At 36.1% G+C, this 19,830-nt stretch overlaps 1 protein-coding gene across 2 annotated transcripts in view; it reads left to right on the top strand.

Moving 5' to 3' along the window:
• The first annotated feature begins 6,899 nt into the window (after positions 1-6,899).
• The window catches only part of Su(var)3-9 (Suppressor of variegation 3-9), a 230,416-nt gene continuing 217,485 nt past the window's right edge, over positions 6,900-19,830 (top strand). For both annotated transcript variants that reach the window (XM_090391165.1, XM_090391173.1), the window contains exons 1-2: positions 6,900-7,146; positions 18,510-18,614. In XM_090391165.1, coding sequence (XP_090247291.1) covers positions 7,065-7,146; positions 18,510-18,614 — 187 coding nt within the window. In that variant the 5' untranslated portion in view covers positions 6,900-7,064. The remainder of the gene's footprint in view (positions 7,147-18,509; positions 18,615-19,830) is intronic.

Raw genomic sequence — 19,830 nt, 5'->3', positions numbered from 1 at the left:
TGAACTTCAATATGTGTCAAATATGAGTTCTGTGGTTGATTTTTCTGCATTGCTAAAACTATTTGCCTACATATGTATGAACAATAATAACAGTTATGGGTACCTCGTGGTGACAGAGGCGAGACATGCGGGAAAAAACATGCCTTACAGATTGATGATTCGATTCTAGTCACTAATTACAAGGTAGAAAGATTATTTATGAGATTTTCTCAGACAAATTCCGATTTAGTTGATCCGTGAACAGTTATTTAGTGCTTTTAATATCTTTGAATAAACTCGTTTTTAACCCAAAGTTCAATAAAATCGACCTTCCAGTTCACAGAGCAATACTAAGTAAGAGTAGTTACATGAAATGACTACATTTATAATAATTAAAAATAAATAATAAGCTAACGTCTTTTATTCCCTTATAGGATGTACGAGAGCTTTTGGAGACTGAGTGGGCAGTTCAATCTCCATGGGGGTAGCCAATTAGAGATAGCTGGCCCATGTCTATCACTAATTATAGGCGGCCACCGATAAAGAGATTGGCACACAAGTGCTTCCATCTCTTGGTACAACCCTAGTAGGATATGTTACTGTCTGAAATAATGTGGGTTCTGCGGTCGATTTTCTTGCATCTGTAATGCAAGAAAATCGACCGCAACGGGACGAAAAACCCGAATTTACGGGAAGAAAAACCCGCATGCTCGTGCCAGGGATCGACTAACTCGGGAACCGGTCGAAGAAAGGCTTAGAAAAAGTTCCTCCAGTCTGTGACTTGTCTTGAACTATAAGTCTATCTTCAGGTGGCCTAGCGCAGAGAACTCAATTTATATTATTTTTATATTATTATTGCTTGAAAACTACAAGGAATCCAAGAACATATAGCAGGAGGGCACTCTGATTAACACACAATACCATATATTGCCTACAAATAGTATAATCTGTAAATTGTGTGTATGATTTCTCTTGGTCTGTTTACGGGATGATGAAACTCAGGTTTATCGTTTCCGAGTTTCTAGTAGGAAAAAACCCTGCCTACCTCCATGTGATATCGGCTGACTTCAATTAAAAAAAAAAAAAACACATACGGGAGGATTGAACTCCAGTCTTTCCCAATCGAACTGCGCAATGTTTCGACTGTTCCCAATTATATTTTGAAGATTCTCACCTGTGTCTCCTATTTTCATCGCCTTTTTCATAAAAGGTCGAAATATACTTATTTTAGAATTAATTCCGATATTTTAAAGGAATTAGGTAATACACCTCCGAATCAAAAATTATAATAATCAAAGCAAATGTGTTGAATGATTTGCAATTCTAATTTATTGCATGGAAAATAATTATTAACAAATATGAATTAGCACATCATCTAAATCTACGTTACTTTGTAGATTATATAACCATGTAAACACACAAAAATATAAACTGTTATTTTAAAACATTCATAAAATTAGAATAATTTTTAACATGGTTCAAATATTATAATAATGCGAAAATAAATTCACAAAAATTACAGTCAAAGGGAAACAACATGATAATTAGTACTTTGATGCATCCCTTTAGCTTTTATGACCATTCGTAAAAGCGGTTCGGCATATTATTTACTAGAGGTTCACATTGTTTTGTTTTTTTTTAATAAAACATGCCCTTATGGTCTGCCGACTAGAAACATGTTCATTTAACTCTTAAGGAAACTTCTTGAAGACGTTTCTTCACAATTCCCCACAAATTCTCAATGGGGGTTTAAATCTGGTGAGTTTACCGGCCAAGGAATTACATTAATTTATCTTTCTTTGAGCCATCTAGTAGTGGTCTTGGAAGTGTGACAAGAAACTGAATTTTGCTGAAAAAGGAAATCGGCATTACATAAATCATCCGATGCCGGTAACATAGAGTTCTGAAGATTTCCTTGGTACACTTTAGAATTGACTCTTTCGTACAGAATACACAGCTTACCTGAACCTTTCTGCGGTCAAACAAGCCATGACAGAGGTTGCAAATTTCACCGAATGTCTTTTTGATTCTTTATGACAGTTTCTCAAGCTTTTCCTATGACAGAACACTTAACAAATCCTAACGATTAGATTCGAGTTTCATCGGTCTCGTATTTAATGTAAAGCTAAGCGCACATTATCGCCGCAGCAAGCTGTATCACAACGTAAAAATGTGACGGCGCACACTACAGGCGTGCCGGACCGCATCACAACGCATTGACCTGGCTTGTGATCGCACGTTTCCTAGAATAGAAACCTTTGCACTTCACACGCGCTCGGAGGTGTCGACAACCGCGGGTGCCCGTCAGCCCGCGGCTGAGTCAAGGTCACCGCGCGTGTGCTTTAATAGCACAATCCACAAGCAAAGTGAGCAGTGCCTGATTTTTAAACATGTTTGAACTTGTTGCAGCATTTAAAACCATTCCAGGCTCATATTAATTTTGATAATTTTTCACGGAACACTTATTCACTCTCTGCGGAACATAGTTTGGGAAGCGTTGTTCTATGCAATAAGAATTGCAAATCGTTCAACATATTTTCTTGTAATCGGAAGTATATATTCTTTAACACTAATTTTGGGAAAATTTCACTTTTTTTACCTGTATTATGGGATAAAATGCCAAGTTTCTTGAAAGAAAAATGAAATTTGCTTTATTCAGAGGTTAACGATGTTAATGAGTGGTCCTCCATAGCTCAGTTAGTATAGACTAGCCCTTTGGTGGGAAATACCTGAGTTAGAATCCAGTCTATGACATGAGGATCATTTATCAGGTGTGTTCAATCAAATACAGTAGTTCAATAAAATCAAAACGATTTCATATAGAGGAAGAGGGTTACACCCAGGAAACACCGGTGTTTCTGGGCATAACCTCAAAACAGTCAAACTGATCCGTAAAGGACATAGATCTACAGGTTTGAACACTTTCCCTTAGGGGATTCAGAAGAACAGTGGAAAATTGGCTGTATTCATATGGCGTTAGGCAGATGGGAATTGATGATGAAACTAATTGAGTTCAACTAAAATAAATCACAGAAAAAGTCCTTATATTCAGAAAATCTTAGGTTACATTCCTTGTGTGAGAAATTCCACAAATGTAATGTACTATATGTACCAGTGCAATTTTGTGGCACAATAACCAAAAGTTATTTCCTTCCTAAAACACGGATTTTATGCGAGCAATTATGAACACCCATAGAACTGACATTATCAGAAATGCTAGGGTTCAGGATCATTAGAAGCCAGCAGTTGACTACCATATTATCTTCCTAATGCCTCTAAAATCATTGATAGCCTAGGGGAAGCTTTTGATGTGGCTAATAAAAAGCTTAACCATCTCATTTCTTGATTTCCAAAGTTATGTCGTAAAGAGTTTTCTTTACTGCACATTGGCTAAGAAAAGACGTTAGAGGATTTATTTTAAAAAGCAATGATTGCATATATATTAATCGAATATGCATGCATTTAAAGTAAAGTTAGTAGTTTAATTGAATGAAATGTCTTAATTCAGGAAGTTATAAGTCAGTGTCCTGTGTAGCCCTGTAGCAATGACGTTTGCATCCATATCGATAGGCCGCACAAAGAAAATCTGTTCTTAGTTCGATTCTAGTCGACAACTAGAGGAACGTATTCTAACACTTTATTCTACCAGTTCTCGAGCTAGTCGATTTCTAGCACAGGCCAGGGCGTTTTTCCTCCCAGAAACTCTGGCGTTTCATTTTGTAAACTCGAGAAAATCGACCCTAGAATTCAATACTCTTCTAACAATAACATATAATTTTAGGCTTAGGGATAACGAGATTGTAGCAGTTGGCTCTAATACTATCCTTCATAGGTGCTAATTAACACTACTTGTAGTCATGGGCCATATATTCTCTGATTTGTTAAGGACTTAGGCAAGCTGCTCATGGTTTCAAAAAGCGAGATGGGGATTAAAAAGCGACTCCCTTTGGGGATTAAAAGATGTTTTGAGAATTAACTTAGGGCTAAAGTGCTATTCCTACTCTATTTGGTAATCTTTTCAAATAAAAGGCATGTAATTCACCTAATGTGGTGTTTCCAAGCATAGCACTAGACTGTCCAAATAAGGACCTAAATTCAGTTCTGGTCACTGACGAGTGGTTTTCCTAAGCCTAATTCCGACCGATTCCAAAATCAGTCGAACTCTGGCAAGAGTAAGTGGGTTTTCCTTCCAGATTGTAAACTCAAGAAAAATCGATCATAGAACCCACACTATTTTAGTCAAAATATTTTGTTTGGCTATCAGTGGAGATCGAACTTTCCTCCTCAGTCTCCAAAAGTTAAATAGGCTAAAACGGCTTTGCAGCATTTAAAACCATTCCAGGCTTATATTAATTTTGATAATTTTTCACTATTCCCTATAGGGGAATAAAAGACGTTATATATATATATATATATATATATATATATATATATATATATATATATATATATATATATATATATATATATATATATATATATATATATATATATATATATATATATATATATATATACACACACATATATCGACAACTATATCGACCTTCAGAACACGCGCAATTTGCAGACAAAAAAAAACGGTTGTTGGTGATGATGGGCGAGAGATGGCGTTAAATGTAGTAGTCGTAGTTGGAGAATTAAGTATTAGTGGAGAAGATAAGATGCATTTTGCGAAGTAGAGTAGTGTGCCCTCCTATAATGAGTCCTTGGACTACTTGGAGTTGTCACATAATAATAATAATGCCAAAGAGCAAGTAACTTGGGAACCATCCAAAGAAAAGCTTAATTTTTTTTTTCTCTAGTATAGCTGAGAAATATAATGTATAGCAATCTTGGTCAGCCTATTACTATGGATGATAACCTCATTTCCATCAGTGTAAAAGGTACTATTCATTTTTTATTAATTATTATAGTATAAAAATAAATAGTAAATCATATAGCGCTTTTTATTCCCTAATAGAATTGTCAGACTAACTGACTTTTGAAATATCAGTTGGCAGGTCTTCACACTTAGTGCACTAATTGCCGAGCCCAAGTCATAGGCTGCTTTGTTGTAGGTTGGTTTGAATTTATAGCTGAAGCAACTAAGGGCATGAAGTCAATGTGCTGTATTATATTTAAATTGCACTTATTCTTCTAGTCAGTATACCTATTTATTGATATACAACAATAGTGTGCAGCATCCAATCCATGCCACCTTCATATTAAACTAGCAACATGCTTTCGATTAATTCATAAGTATTAGAGATCAGTGTACGGTGAAGAACTGCCACTATTTCATGGTCCTAGCTCTAAAAAAAATCAGGTAACGCCTTTTATTCCCGTATAGGTAGTAGTAGTTGAGATCGTTTTAGAACTATCTAACTTTTGGAGACTGAGCAGGTAGTTAAATCTGCACTGGTAGCCAATCTGAGATAGCTGGCTCAAGGCAATCACTAATAAGCGTTACGCAGTGAAGAGACAGCTAACAAGTGCCGCCATCTCATGCTACCTAAACCTAACACAATATTTTTAATGAATGAAAATAGTGTGGTTCTACATTCTATTTTGTTGAGTTTATGGGACGAAAAAACCCGAGTTTCAGGGAGAAAAAAACTCGCTTGCCCATGCTAGAGAGATCGATTACCTCGGGGGTACCGGTCGAAAAAAGGCTTAGAAAAGGTTCCTCTAGTCGGCGAATAGAATCGGACTCGTGACGCTCTTTCTTCGGGCGATTTAGCGCTGAGGAGTATAAACACCACTCTCTGAGTTTTATGTTCAGTTTCTTTGAGTTGCTGGGTTAAAACTCGAATTATCTGAAGGAAAAATGCAAATATCTGTGTGTGAAGGGTCAAGTAACTTGGGTATCGGAATTTTTTAAAAAGCTTAGAAATAGTTACTCTACTTACAAACTAGAATCAAACATATAACAGCTTTTCTTCTGGTCGTTTAGTGCTAGTGCTATCGAGGCGGACGCAATTTCTTCAGAGCTATAAACGTAACATTATGATATACATTATTTGAATGCGAATATCTTCTTTATGCATATTTTCGTCTAATAAGAGCGCTTAAGTATTGTGTGGTTACATAGAGGATGAAAATAGTATTGTTTTAAAGAAGCTTGTGAAGACTTATGTTTGGTTTCAAGCATCGTGCTACCAAGGTTTCAAGCTTCTTAGCTTTCTTCTGGGTTGGAAGGAGAGGGAAACCCAGGGGCGCGCTGACCCTATGTGCAATGTGTGCGAGGCACACAGGCACCAGGATAGTAAAGGCGCCAAAGAGGAGGAAATACTTAAAAAAAAGCGTTTTTTAAAGTAATTTTTTTATTGGAGGGGGGATAGGGGGTGCCAACTAAAGTTTTTCACACAGGCGCCGGACACTACTGGCGTGCTACTGGGTATAGGGGCGCCAACTAAAGTTTTGCACACAGGCGCAGTACACTGCTGGCGCGCCCTTGGGAACACCAATTCATAAGTCTTTCAAAAATGTAACAATATGTGGATATAACGAAGTCCTGGATAGCTCAGTGGAAGTGACTTTTGCATCCTCTGCGCTAGGGTTAGAGGCCGCCCGAATATAGACTTCAGTTCAAGTCTAATCGCCGACTAGACTTGAACAGAAGGATGCGTAAATGTAGAGCTATTACTGATATTCCATTTGAAGTAGTTGGATTCAGTTTTAGCTTAAAGGGTATGAAATCGTAGTTCACCTTCAGAAGCTTCTTCCGTTGATAGCATATATTTAAAACTGCAACAGCACTCGAAATATTTAAAACATGTTAATTAAGAAGACATGCGAAAGCCAAGTTAATCGGAAAGCAAACATTTTTTTTTTTTTTTTTAATCGTGTAGTATATTGTAGCTTCCTGTTGTTATTGCATCCTGTTAACCAATCATATTATAATATGCACTGAAGGGATAATGGATGGCGCCAAGTGTAGTGGGTGCTTGAATATTAACTTTCCGTTGATTTTTGTTTCTGTTTTTTAATCAGAAAATGAACTTGCACGATATTTAATGTGTAGAGTCTACGTTTTTTTTTTCCTTCTTGTTATTAGTATGTGAGGTATTTCTTTTCTTTTAAAGTGAAGGAAAAGTAAAAGCATGGCAATTCATTCCAATGGTACCAAAAATGATTCTCCGACGTCTTTGGAAGTTCTTGCTATTTCTGAACATAATTCTACTGGTAAGTAGTGGTTAATGGTGTATGTATATACAATTTTGTAGTTCCTTTTTTTTTTTTTTTTTTCATGTAAAATCCGAATAGAAATTAGTATAGTTGCCAAAGAAAAATATTATTATGATTATTAAACAAGCAGAATTTGTCATGTGATATTCTTATATGGCAAATCTTAATTCTGTTACGCTCTGGATTAGTTATTGATAAGTCGTTTATTTATAATGTATGAAAAGAGTAATTATGATAGATAAGACTATTTTCATTTTCCATTTCTTCTTTACTAACGTATCGATTCTACCATAGTTTGTATATTGTATCCATTCTTCCATTACAAATAACTATGGTACAATACATCTTCTAGTAAAGAAGGAATAGAAAATGAAAATGTAAATAATACAGAAATAGATTTTTTGGAGATGTCAGAATTGAAAGAGGCTTTATCAAAAAAAAAAAAAAAAATAGAAAAGCAGCAGGAACATGTTGAATTACCCCAGAGTTAATTAGGTTACCTTTGATACCCCTTTAAAAGTAAACTTCCTGAATTTGTTAAATAGTTGTTGGATTACCTGCAATATACCCAAGAATGGAAAAGGCTAAAATAGTATCTGTTTTTAAGAAGGGAGATAGTATTATAGTTTATTAAGTACAGCATATAAATTATATAGTGAGATTTTAAATAATAGATGTACCACTATTGCTGATAGTTTGTTATTAGAGGAACATGCTGGATTTAGGAAGGATCAAAGTTGCATTGATGATGTATTTGTACTAATACTAATCCTAGAAAAAAGATGAGAATTTAATTTACAAAGTCATCTGACATTTATTGATTATGAAAGCCTTTGATGGAGTTGTAAACATAAATTATGGAATATAATAGAAGACTGAGGCTATCTAAAACAATTATTAAATGCAATTAAGAGCCTGTGTAACAATACAACCACAGTTATAAATATTAATACATTGTAGAAGAAATAGAAACTGATCAGGGAGTCCAACAGAGATGTAGCCTTTCTCCTACCTTATTTAATATATATATATATATATATATATATATATATATATATATATATATGATCTAATATGGAAGAAAGATCTAGCATTGTCATCCATGAAATAACAATCACCTGTTGAATGAGAAGTCACCATTGCATGATGGAATTGATCAACAACTTCTTTTTCTGCAGCTTTTCCCACTTAAGTAGGGTCACTGTTTGTGGTGGGTCTCCTCCACAACTTCCTGTCTTGGGCTGTAGCCACATCCAAGTTCTTCATCCTCAAGTCCTCCTCCTCCACCATCTCCCTCCATCTCTTCTTTGGCTGTCCATGCTTCCTCCTCTCCTGCACATCCATCTGCATGACCTTTCTTCCCATATACTCTTCCTCCCTCCTCATCATATGATCAAACCATCTCAACCTTGCCTTCCTGTATCTTTGCTCCTAAGTTTGTAACTTTCACCATTCCCCTTACATAGTCATTTCTCAGATGATCCTTCTGGTCACACCGCACATCCACCTAAGCATTCTCATCTCCACTACCTCCATCCTGCTGATGTTATTTTTCCTCAGGACCACAGTTTCCATAGCATATGTCATAGCTGGTCTCACTACTGTCCTGTAGATTTTGCCTTTTAGATTGATCGGCACCCTCTTATTGCATAGCACTCCAGCCATCTCTCTCTCTCCCTCTCCAGTTTCTCCATCCTGCTTGTATCCTGCATCTCACTTCCTTCTCAGCTTCACCATCCTTTTTCATTGTTGAACCTTAGTATCTAAAGTCACTGACCTTCCTGATGACATTTCCTTCCAGCTCCAGATCTGCCTGCCTCCTTGCTGCCATCCACTTTGCAACACATATACTCTGTCTTATTTCTGCTCAGTCTTATACCTCTCCTTCTTCCAGTACTTTCCTCCAACTTTCCAGTTTAGCTGCCACTTCTTCTCTTGATTCTGCACACAGCACAATGTTATCTGCATACAACATTGTCCAAGGTGCGTCTTCTCTCACCTTCTCCGTCACCACCTCCATCACAATATTAAACAGGAATGGACTTAATGCTGACCTTTGATGCAAGCCAACTGTCACTGGAAAACTTTGTCTCTCCCAGGCAGGTTTGAACTCTTGTCTTCACATTTCTGTACATCTCCTGCACCAATCTGACATATTTCTCTTGTACCTTCTTCTCCCTCAGACACCTCCAGATTTCTTGCCTTGGCACTCTATCATACGCTTTCTCCAGATCAATAAATACTAGATGTAGCTCCTGTTGCTTCTCTCAAAACTTTTCCATCATCTGTTGTAACCCAAAGATAGCATCTGTCGTCGATCGACCAGGCATGAAGTCAAATTGCTCCTTTGTCAGTCTTCCATCAAGAATCCTCTCTAGGATTTTAGGATTTTCATTGTGTGGGACATCAACAACTTTATTCCTCTGTTCAGATATTCCTTGGAGGATATCCGACCTTCCAGAAATATCAGGGAACCTGTGCCCTAAATTATGACACTACCTACAGAACCTTGAATTGTGTTTACAAGGCAGGCTAGGATCATTGTTTCATAGAGCTCCTAGCCTGCCTTGGAAAAGTCTTAAAACAAATTACAGTCATCGGACCTCAATTTTTTTCGAGTGTCCAGTCATGGTGTTGCTGACACAACTATATATGAACCTTCTGGTTCTTTGCAGAAATCAAGGTTTCCATATAGGCATACAACCCAATGCCAATTCTAGTTAGTTGCCTGCACATAGTTTGATGAGATATGAGTTGAGAACAGCCTTCATTAAATGCTTCAATCAATTCCTGCATATAGGAAGTTCTGTTTGCCTGTACAAGCTCAGATGATGTTCTCACTCCTGACAGGCTATCTTTGGACTATAGTTATGTCTCTTAGACAAGCAGTGTGGGTTAATTTTTCCAGTGATTAAACACTTATTACCATTTCATGATTGTCTGCTTGTCTGCAGTCATTTCCTTACTTGTATCTATAGTGTTTTTTTCTCCTTCTAAATAATGCTATAGTTTATGCCAGCAAGCAATGGAAATGCATAAAAGGAAAGCTATAGAAAGCATACAATCAGCTGCTGACTTAAAACTCCATTTGGAAAAGTATCTTTCTCAACTAAAGGAAGCACAGACAACTGTAGCAGATAAAACTAGTGCTTTGCAGCAGGAAGCTTTCAAAAGGATATTGACTTTTTGAGAAACGAGTTGGCTATGTTGTTTTCAATATTGTGACTCCAGCTAGATGGCATCCACAATAAGCCCTTTATTGAACTCTGAAAGATCCTTTGTTTTTCCCATTGTGATCAACGCCATTGACAATTACTGACCAGCAGCATTCTTAAATAGTTGTCTAAAACACGTGATACATGTGACCTAATATTTTGCATATATGCTGTGTGACATTTGCATACATCTGCACAAAGGTTTCTAATTCAGTGACCTGTATATGTACTAGCTTAATGTCTTATGCATTTCCTAAACTAAACACTTCTTGTTAATTGGGTTAAGGTGTCCTAATTGTGTTTAATTAGCTTCTTACATTTTAAACATGTTTGATCTTGTCAGATAATTTACTTATTCACTAAATAGACTAGAAAGTTAACATTCATTTATCAATTTTGCTAGTGACTTAAAAACCATAAATGGAAATACATATCTTAAAGTTTTGGAAGAATATACTCTTTAATTATAATAATAAGACTGCAATAAGCTTATTAATTACAATAGGGCACAACAGAAGTGGTGTTGGACTTCTACAGATGTCTTTTAATTACTGAATATTAGTAATTTTAGTAATTATTTTTGGTTTATCTTATTTATTTTAGACTGTAATGCTGAATGTGTGTGTGTGTGTGTGTGGTTGTTTATGAAATTAATATAGAATGCTATTTAAAAAGTGTTTTTATGCATGGCATGATGCATGCAAAGAAAATGGTGGCCAGGGTTTCCTTGTTCAGCATGAGGGATTTTGTACAATGCAGTGCATGTTCTATGTATTCATTACCAAGACTGAACAGGTTATGGTATGAAAGCAAGAATAGGGAGAGAGAGTTTGTCATAAATATTTCATGTGCCATTGCAAGAAATGCAAGTTGTGTAGAAATTGGGAAAATGAAGTGATGAATATTAACGATAAGGAAAGCTCGTGAAAGTGTTTGGGCTGATGCAGAAGTAGTGAATGGCAGTGTGTGGAATGAGAGCATGAAAGTAATGTGGGTGATGAAGTGACATTAAGGAGTAAAATAGTGTGCTTACTTTGCATCCTTCACAGGACAAAACAAAAGATAGAGCTACTGGAAAAACGATTGTCATATATGGTGCAGCAGGCAGGAAAATGAAAGAAAAAGTGAATTTGAAAGAATGAAAATGTGAAAAACTGGAAATAATGAGAAGGTATTGAATGGAGATTTGATGTTAAGAAGCATACTTAATGAGCAAGTGACAAAAGCATGTTTCCCAGGTATGAAAATCAAGGATGTTAGTGAAGCTGTTAGTTTGCAGAAGGGAGAAGTTAGAGATGATTGTATGGCAGGAACAAATGATTTGAAAGGAGAGAAATATGCAGTGAGAGAAGATATGAAAGAAGGTAAAATAAAGAGTAAGGAAGTAAAAATTGTGAGTCTGCTGCCTTGGTATTATAGGATGGAGATTGAGAAGAAGAGCCAGGATTGTTAACGAGAAGATTTTGCAGGAGGAATGGTGTGCAGATTGATATAAGTGAATTTGATGGACGAAAGGACTTATATATGCCTGACAGACTACATTTAAATAGTTTTGGTGGTAGATGTTGAGAGTTTAGAAGTACACATTCAGGGAAACTAGAGATATTGTGGGGGGGGGGAGATGCAATCTAGTACGTGTCTGGCCACCCCTGTGATAAATGAGCATGTGTACAGAAATGATCATGCAGTGTTGAATGCAATTTCACAGGTTTCCAGTTCGAATGGGTCGCTAATAGTATTATACAAGAATAATGACAGGTACCAGAGGATGTTGGAATGCATGTATGCTAGTGCTTGAAGTATCAGGAATAAGGGAGAGGAGTCAACTTTGCCAAAAATTATAGGCAACAGTGAGACCTGGTTAACAGAAAATGATTTAGTTACAGGGATAGAATGTAAAGAATGTTTTATATTTTCAGGGAGGATGGAGGGAATAGGACTGGAGGTAGAATATTGTTAATGACAGCTGAAGAATAACAGTCACAAAATTAGAAGTTAAAGATGATTTTAGGTCTGGAAGAAATGGTTTATTTGAGTCTGGTGAGATAGAGGTCAATTGACAAAATATATTGTTGGTTGCTGCTATAGACCAGGGGATCCATAGAAAGATGTAGATGCTATGTATTGACAGATTAGCACAATGAGTGCAGGCTGAGCAATTATAATGGGAAATTTAGGGACATAGATTGGAGGGAAGAAAGGGGCATGGCAAGTAATTATATTATATAGTAATTATACACTTTCCAAGGGATAATTACCTGAAACAACATATTTTAGAGGGGACCAGCAGTTTGAGAGTGTTGGATCTGGTAATAGTATCAGAAGATATATCATATGTTACTTACTATTATAATAACGGAATGTAAATTATTCTTTATTTGTAGAATTTTTGCCTGAGTATCACAGGCATCATCAGTGCAGATACAAAGGCTAATTAAACGATAACTGTTATATTCACAAAGTGCCACCTAAGTAGCTAAGGTTAAATTTCCTAAATTTATTTAAAAAAAAAAAAAAGGAAAAAAAACATTTTTTCTTTTCTTTTTTTTCCCCCAGTATATATAAATATATATATGTGTATACAATTACAAGTTAGGAAAGATTTGCTGGTTTTTAGAGTACTATCTCCCACAGGGGGGGGGGAAGACGTAGACCATCGGATCTGTTTAGGTTAGGGGAGTGAAGTAACGTTTCACATTTCTTTGTAAAGCCGTTCCATTAGGAACTGACTTTTGTGAATGACTTTTGTCTTGTTCCACTGAACTCTATGTCTGGTGTTGATGGCATGCTCTGCAAGTCTAGACTGTTCAGCTTCAAGGTACTGGATGTACAACTTGTGTTCTTCTAACTGGATCAGAGCAGATCTTGTTTGTCCGAAATATGATAACCCACAAGACCAGGGAATCTGGTAGACACCTGGATAGCTGAGATGTGGGAGCTTGTCCTTTGGAGACATGAGGAATGTAGAGATTTTTCTGATGGGTCGAAAGGCCACACAAATATTTAGTTGTTTTAACACTTTAGCTATGCGTTCGCTAATGCCTTGTACATAGGGGATAGATATACGCGTAGGTTTTTCTGTATTTGAAGAGGATGCTGGAGCATGACTACTTAAAGCTCTTTTTATGAGGGAATTCTTATAACCATTGGATACGAAGGAGGAATTAATATATTGTAATTCTTTTTTGTAATAGTTCTTCTGAAGAACAAAAAGAGTGGGCTCTATGAACTAGTGTTTTTATGGTACCTGCCTTTTGACTGGGATGGTGATGTGATTCAGCATGGATGTACTGGCCTGTATGAATCTCCTTCCTATAGACTGTGAATTGTAGGTTACCATCTGGTTGGCGAAGAATTAAGAGGTCTAGAAAGGCTAACTGCTTATTTACTTCTACTTCTAGGGTGAACTGAATCCTTGGATGAAGTGTATTTATTTTTGAGAGAAACTGTTGTAATTCTTCCGAAGTGCCCTTCCATATGGCAGAAATATATATCATATATATATATATATATATATATATATATCATACATATATCACATATATCTTCTGTCTGATATATCTACCTTGGTTATGGATATATCTTCTGATATATCTATAGCCAAGGTAGAAACTCTGCCTCCAATTGGGGAGAATGACTATGCAGTCATGTTCTGGGAAGTTGCCAAACGTGTAATTCTCCATCAAGAAAGGGTTTATGTTGAACTATAAAATAAGTAATTACAGACTTAAGAGTCATCTTCAGCACTGCCATAGCTTGAGAAGCTACAAGGAAAGAATGTCAGTAGTGCATGTAAAGTGGTCAGAGATTGTTTGAGAGAAGCAATATCTGACTGCATACACGAGATTAGCATGATAAACGAAGTGGGAAATAAGTGGATGAGTAGAGATACAAGGGTGGTCTGAAACTTTCTCGGCCTCGACCATAGATGGCAACGCTTTTTTTTTTTCTAAGTTGGTATATCTGTCATGAGCATCCATGTGAAGTTGCAAGTCATTCTATCAAGTAGTTTGTTTTATACAGCTGTCTGAAGCAAAAGTGTTGTCTGTATTTCTTGAAATGGATAAAATTGAGTATCATGCGGTTATAAAATTCTTTATAAAAGAAGGTTTAACGCCAAAAGAAATTCATTCAAAGTTCATAAAAGTTTATGGGCACTCTTCTCCTTCATTTTCGACAATTAAGAAATGGGCTGCCGAGTTTAAACATTGCCATACCAGCCTTGAAAATGATCCGCGTGAAAGAAGTCCAAAAAAGTGTAACAATACCAGAAATCATTGATCGAGTGCACAATATGGTATTGGATGACTGGCGAGTCAAAGTGAATGAAATTGCTCACTAATTGTTCATGCAAAATATATCCTACACAAAAGAACGTGTAGGATATATTTTGCATGAAGAATTGCAAATGAAAAAGCTTTGTGCAAGATGGGTGCCACGCTTGCTCACAGCAGATAAAAAAACGCATTCATGAAAATCTCTGAACAGTGCTTGGAGTGTTTTAACAAGAATAAAATTGATTTTGTGCATCGATTTATTACTATGAATGAGACTTGGATTCACCATTACAACCATAATGCCAACAGCAGTCAAAACTGGACAGATGCAGGTTGTTCAGTGCCAAAGAAAAAGTCTGTTCCATCAGCAGGAAAGGTCATGGCATCAGTGTTGTGGGATGTAAAGCCATTTTGTTTATGAATTATCTTGAAAAAGGTAAAACAGTAACCGGGGAATATTATTCCGATCTTTTAACCAGCTAGAAGAAAAAATTTGTGAGAAATGACCCGGTTTACAGAAGAAAAAAATCATCTTTCATCAGGACAATGCACCTGCCTACAAAGGTGTTTTAGCATTGGGAAAATTAAGGGATCTGTACTATGAATTGTTGGAACATCCACCCTTTTTCCTGAGATTTGGCTCCCTCTGACTTCTATCTCTTCCCAAAAGTAAAACTTTTCCTCACTGGTCAGCGTTTTTCTTCGAATCAATTGCAGCTGTAGAGGGGTGTTTTGCAGATCTTACTGAGAACCACTACAGGGATGGGATAATGGTGCTGGAGCATTGCTGGAATAAATGTATTAGTCTTAAGGGAGATTATGTTGAAAAATAAAAATAATTTTGAAATTATAAATTTGTTTTTTCATTGTTAGTCTGAGAACTTCTGACCACCCTTGTAAAGTAAGAGCTGCAAAAAAAAAAAAAAAAAAAAAACACTGTGGAGGGAATATAATAAGAAAAAGGTGATCGGCATACTTATGAGCAATATAGAGTGCAAGCAAGACGGATGACTAGTATGATAAGAAAAGCCAAAGTAAATTTAAGAGATTTTCATTACGTAGAGGAAAAATGCCTATAGTAGGATCACTTTAAACATTGGTAGGAAGGTGATAGAGGCAAAAGAAATAACTGAGTTGCTGAGTGATAATTTTGCAAAGGTGTATCATCCAGGTGGAGATTTTGTAGTTTTTGGTGTGACAGATGCATATCAAAATTGAGGTAGATGAACTGCAGGTGTGGTTAGCATATTAAATATATCAATGTGGATACAACAGTAGGACTCGATGGCATGTCAGCCCATGTACTGTGTGGATACGTAAGAGAATGGTCATTACCTCTGAAGTTATTCAATCAGCTTAAGTCTGAGCTCTGTAAGGATTCCATCGAAGTGGAAAGAGGGTAAGATAGTTCCAAGATAGAGGTAGCAAACTACAGATCAATTAATATATCAGTTGGTTTAAGGTAAAGTCCAACAGTGGGTGGATAGGGATGTGATATTCTATAGTGGGCAGCATGACTTTGTAAAGTGTAGGTCCTTTCCTAGTAATTTATTCACATTTTATAATAAAGTGACAGTGGTTAAACAGATAAAGGAAATGGCTATATCATGATACTGCTGTACTTTGCAAAGGTATTTGACAGAATGTAATATGAAAACTATTACAAAAGTTGGAGCAAATGGGAATGGATATGAAACTATTATAGTAGCATGGATAGGGAGGGGATCTTAGACAGACACCAGTGTAGTATACGGTGATGTGCAGTCTAGTGGAGTATCTCAGGTTTCTGTAATTTGTGTAACAATCATATAGAGAAAGATTTAAGGGGGAGATATTCAGTTGCTTCTGATGATGCAAAATTGAGGGAGAAATAGTTGATAAAGATGATGTAGATATCCTGCAGAATGATTTAAATAAATTGGCATTGTGGGCAAAGGATAATGATTGTCAATTTAGTTTTGGAAAACATAAGATTATGCACTTCGGATTGAAAAGATAGTATGTGGCATATCATATTGATGGTACTGGATTGCAGGAAATTGAAGAGACTAGGGACTTGGGGATAATTGTGGACAGAGAGTTGAAGTGCAGAGAGCATATTGCAAAATTTGATAAAGTAGCTCCAAGGATTACCTGGATGTTGAAAGGCACACTTAACAAGTAAGGTTACGAAAGGATAGGAAAGCTATTATACCTTTTTATAAGGCTATGATTGAGCTGTATCTTGACTACTGTGCATAGATTTAGTCACCTGGGTTTCTTGAGTACTAGGAAACTTAGAGACAAGTTACTAACTGGTGACAGTCTGTGGAATACACCCTATGAGGATAGGTTGAAAGTGTGTGGGTTACAAAGTTTAGTTGATAAGCAGAAAAGAGGGGACATGATAGAAACTTTTAAAGGATTTTATAAAATTGATGCAAAGGAAATTTTTTCATTATATGACAAATAGAGAAGTAGGGGTCATCCAAGGAAGGTCATTGGAAGTTTTTTCACTTGGTTATATTATAAATTAAAGATACCAAGAACTTATATACTTGGTTTAATCATTTATCCAAGTGTAAGTAAACAAAGTTTGCACTTGTATTTTCAGGACTGGGGCAACTTGTATATAGAAGCTAATGACTTCACATCACTTGCCTCAGTATCCCATAATTCAAAGCACATCCTTCCGGACATGTATAATGCTATGCATTATGTGAAGGGGGTCACTACCCAGACCAGTTTCGACCTTTATTGAGGTCCGTTCAGTGGGAGCCAGACCCAGAGGTTATACTAAGGTTGAAGTAATGCAGAAGTCATATTTTCATATACAAGTTGCCAAAAGATGTCACACCTTATTATTAAATTAATCTGGAGAAAGTTATTTGAGATTTTTTCACTTGGTTATACTATAATACAAATTAAAGGATAAAGGATTAAACCAAGTATATAATTTCTTGGTATCTTTAATTTATAATCCATGGAAGGTCATTTAAGAGTGTAGTTAGTAGGGATGCATGGATTGGATTTTTTGCATGGAGAGTGGTGAATGCGTGGAATGGATTTCTAGAATTATTTGTGAGTTCGCTGATAGTGAATTTAAGGAGAGGTATGATAGGTTTTGTATGTATAATAGTTTGATTTCCCACGATGAGTCTCTGGACTCCTTGGAGTTACCGTATAATATCTGATGTTCATTTCCCTACTCTTATTACTTTTTTTTTTTTGGTAATCATTACAGATGTGTTACAGAATTTAATTTAAACTGATTAAATGTGAATAAGTGGTTAAGTGATTTCTTAGTTTAAATGTTTAAACTAAGTTTAAATTTCTAATAATTATAGGTTTCTTTCATGTACATTATTCCAGTGTTTGCATTACACAATGCAAAATAGTTGACTCTGTACTGAAGTGGCAGGGCTTTACCTCTCAGAAATTCAGGTTTTTCTTTCCACAAAACTGACCAGAACAGTACACTGATTTTAGTTGTTTTGACCATAATTCTAAAACAACAATAGCAGAGAATATTGGCTGAATTTCTAATAAAGTAGTGGGTTTTATCTTTTCATGTGTTATTAGCTTCTTTTATTTATTATATATTTGAATAAATATGTCAGTATTTTATATTTACTGTTGCTATTTAAGGAGATTTAATTGGTATGTCCATTGAATATGAAAATTCCTGTTTTCTCTGCTTAACTCTGTATGGCATTTCCAAATTTATAAGAGTATCATGAAATGCAGTTTTATCGTAAAAATAAAACAGAAATTCCATTGACATTTCATTCATTTATTAAAATAATAAAATAAATTGCTAAAATACTTCATTTAATGTTATATGATTATGGTATCATTGACGTATTTATTTAATTTTTGATATGTGTAGTAGAAGAAATGATCTCAGAAAGGCTTGTAATCATCTGTCAAGAGAATGAAAATTCATTATTTTCATATTGGAATTTGAAAATACCACATGAGGAATATACCATATGTAAGTGATATTAGTAAAAAATATGAATTACTTAGCATTGCAACTGTTTTTTACAGATTGATAACAGGATTATTAATCTTTATATAGACATGTAATAAATCATGAGGCAGTTATTAAAACACTTAAGGAAATGAACAACGTAGTTTAAGGATATAAATTAAATTATACTTTAATAAATATTTTCCGATATTTCGGCAGTGTCACGTTGCCATCTTCTAAAGGAACTTACAAAAAAAGGCACGTGCACGTAGGCACCACAAACACAGTAACTGGGAATGAAGAGATGAAGCTATTGTTCTCCTAAAAGTCCTGATGGTGCCCTCTAGCAGGCTAAATAGGTGTTCTTGGCCGTTGGGCTGAAGGTCTGCTGATGTAAGCCTCCCAAATTTGGGGCAGTCGCATACAACCAAATTTGTTGAGGTTTGGAGAATTTCTTAGGGCTGAGGCTGATTCCATAAATAGTCTTTCGAATTTGTATTTGCTACAGTGTATTGCTGTAGCTTTCTTCCACCATATTCTGTGGCGTATATCCAAAGCATGGTCTGCAAGACCAGAATGGCTGTACTTGTGAAACTGGATGTAGTCCTTGTGTTCAGAAGTTCTGATCTTTGCTGTCCTGCCTGTTTGGCCAAAGTAAGACATTTACAACTGCAAGGGACCTGGTATACACCAGGTAAGTCTAGGGGAAGTGGTTGGTCTTTAGTGGAGCAGATAAGGGATGCCAATTTTCTGTAAGGTGTGTAATAGGAAGTCAGGTCATGCTTTTTTAAGATTTTGGTAATCTTTTCCGAGGTGCCTCGCATGAGGCAGTTATACTCAAAAATACATCTAAAATATACAATTAATACAAAACACACCAAGAATATAATTTCTTGGCAAGTTTAATTTCTAATTTTTTACTGCTCATGTATGGAAGAAATGAGACTTTTGCATTTATTTAACCATGGTATCTCTTCTGGGTTGAGCTCCCACTGATGATGTTTATGTGTTTGGCAGTTTACCTGGTGGAATAGTAGTAGGCCTTTGCACACTACAAATGTGACTACTGTTGTGCAGAACTAATGCTTGGCATGTAGTGGGTTTTTGTCCACTGCTGTTTAGAGCTGACACCTAGCATTGGAGTGAACTTGCCTGTGGCTGTGCTGGGGTTTGGCCCAATCACTGTTTTGGGAGGAGCAAGAGACTATTAAGATTGAGAGCTTTTTGAAGTACGTGA

Source organism: Typopeltis vanoorti, chromosome 1 (assembly GCF_054136105.1).
Source record: "Typopeltis vanoorti isolate ZY-2024b chromosome 1, IOZ_Tvanoo_1.0, whole genome shotgun sequence".
Lineage (NCBI taxonomy): Eukaryota > Metazoa > Arthropoda > Arachnida > Uropygi > Thelyphonidae > Typopeltis > Typopeltis vanoorti.
The sequence above is the reverse complement of the archived record's forward strand: the minus strand, read 5'-3'. Positions and strand labels throughout refer to the sequence as shown.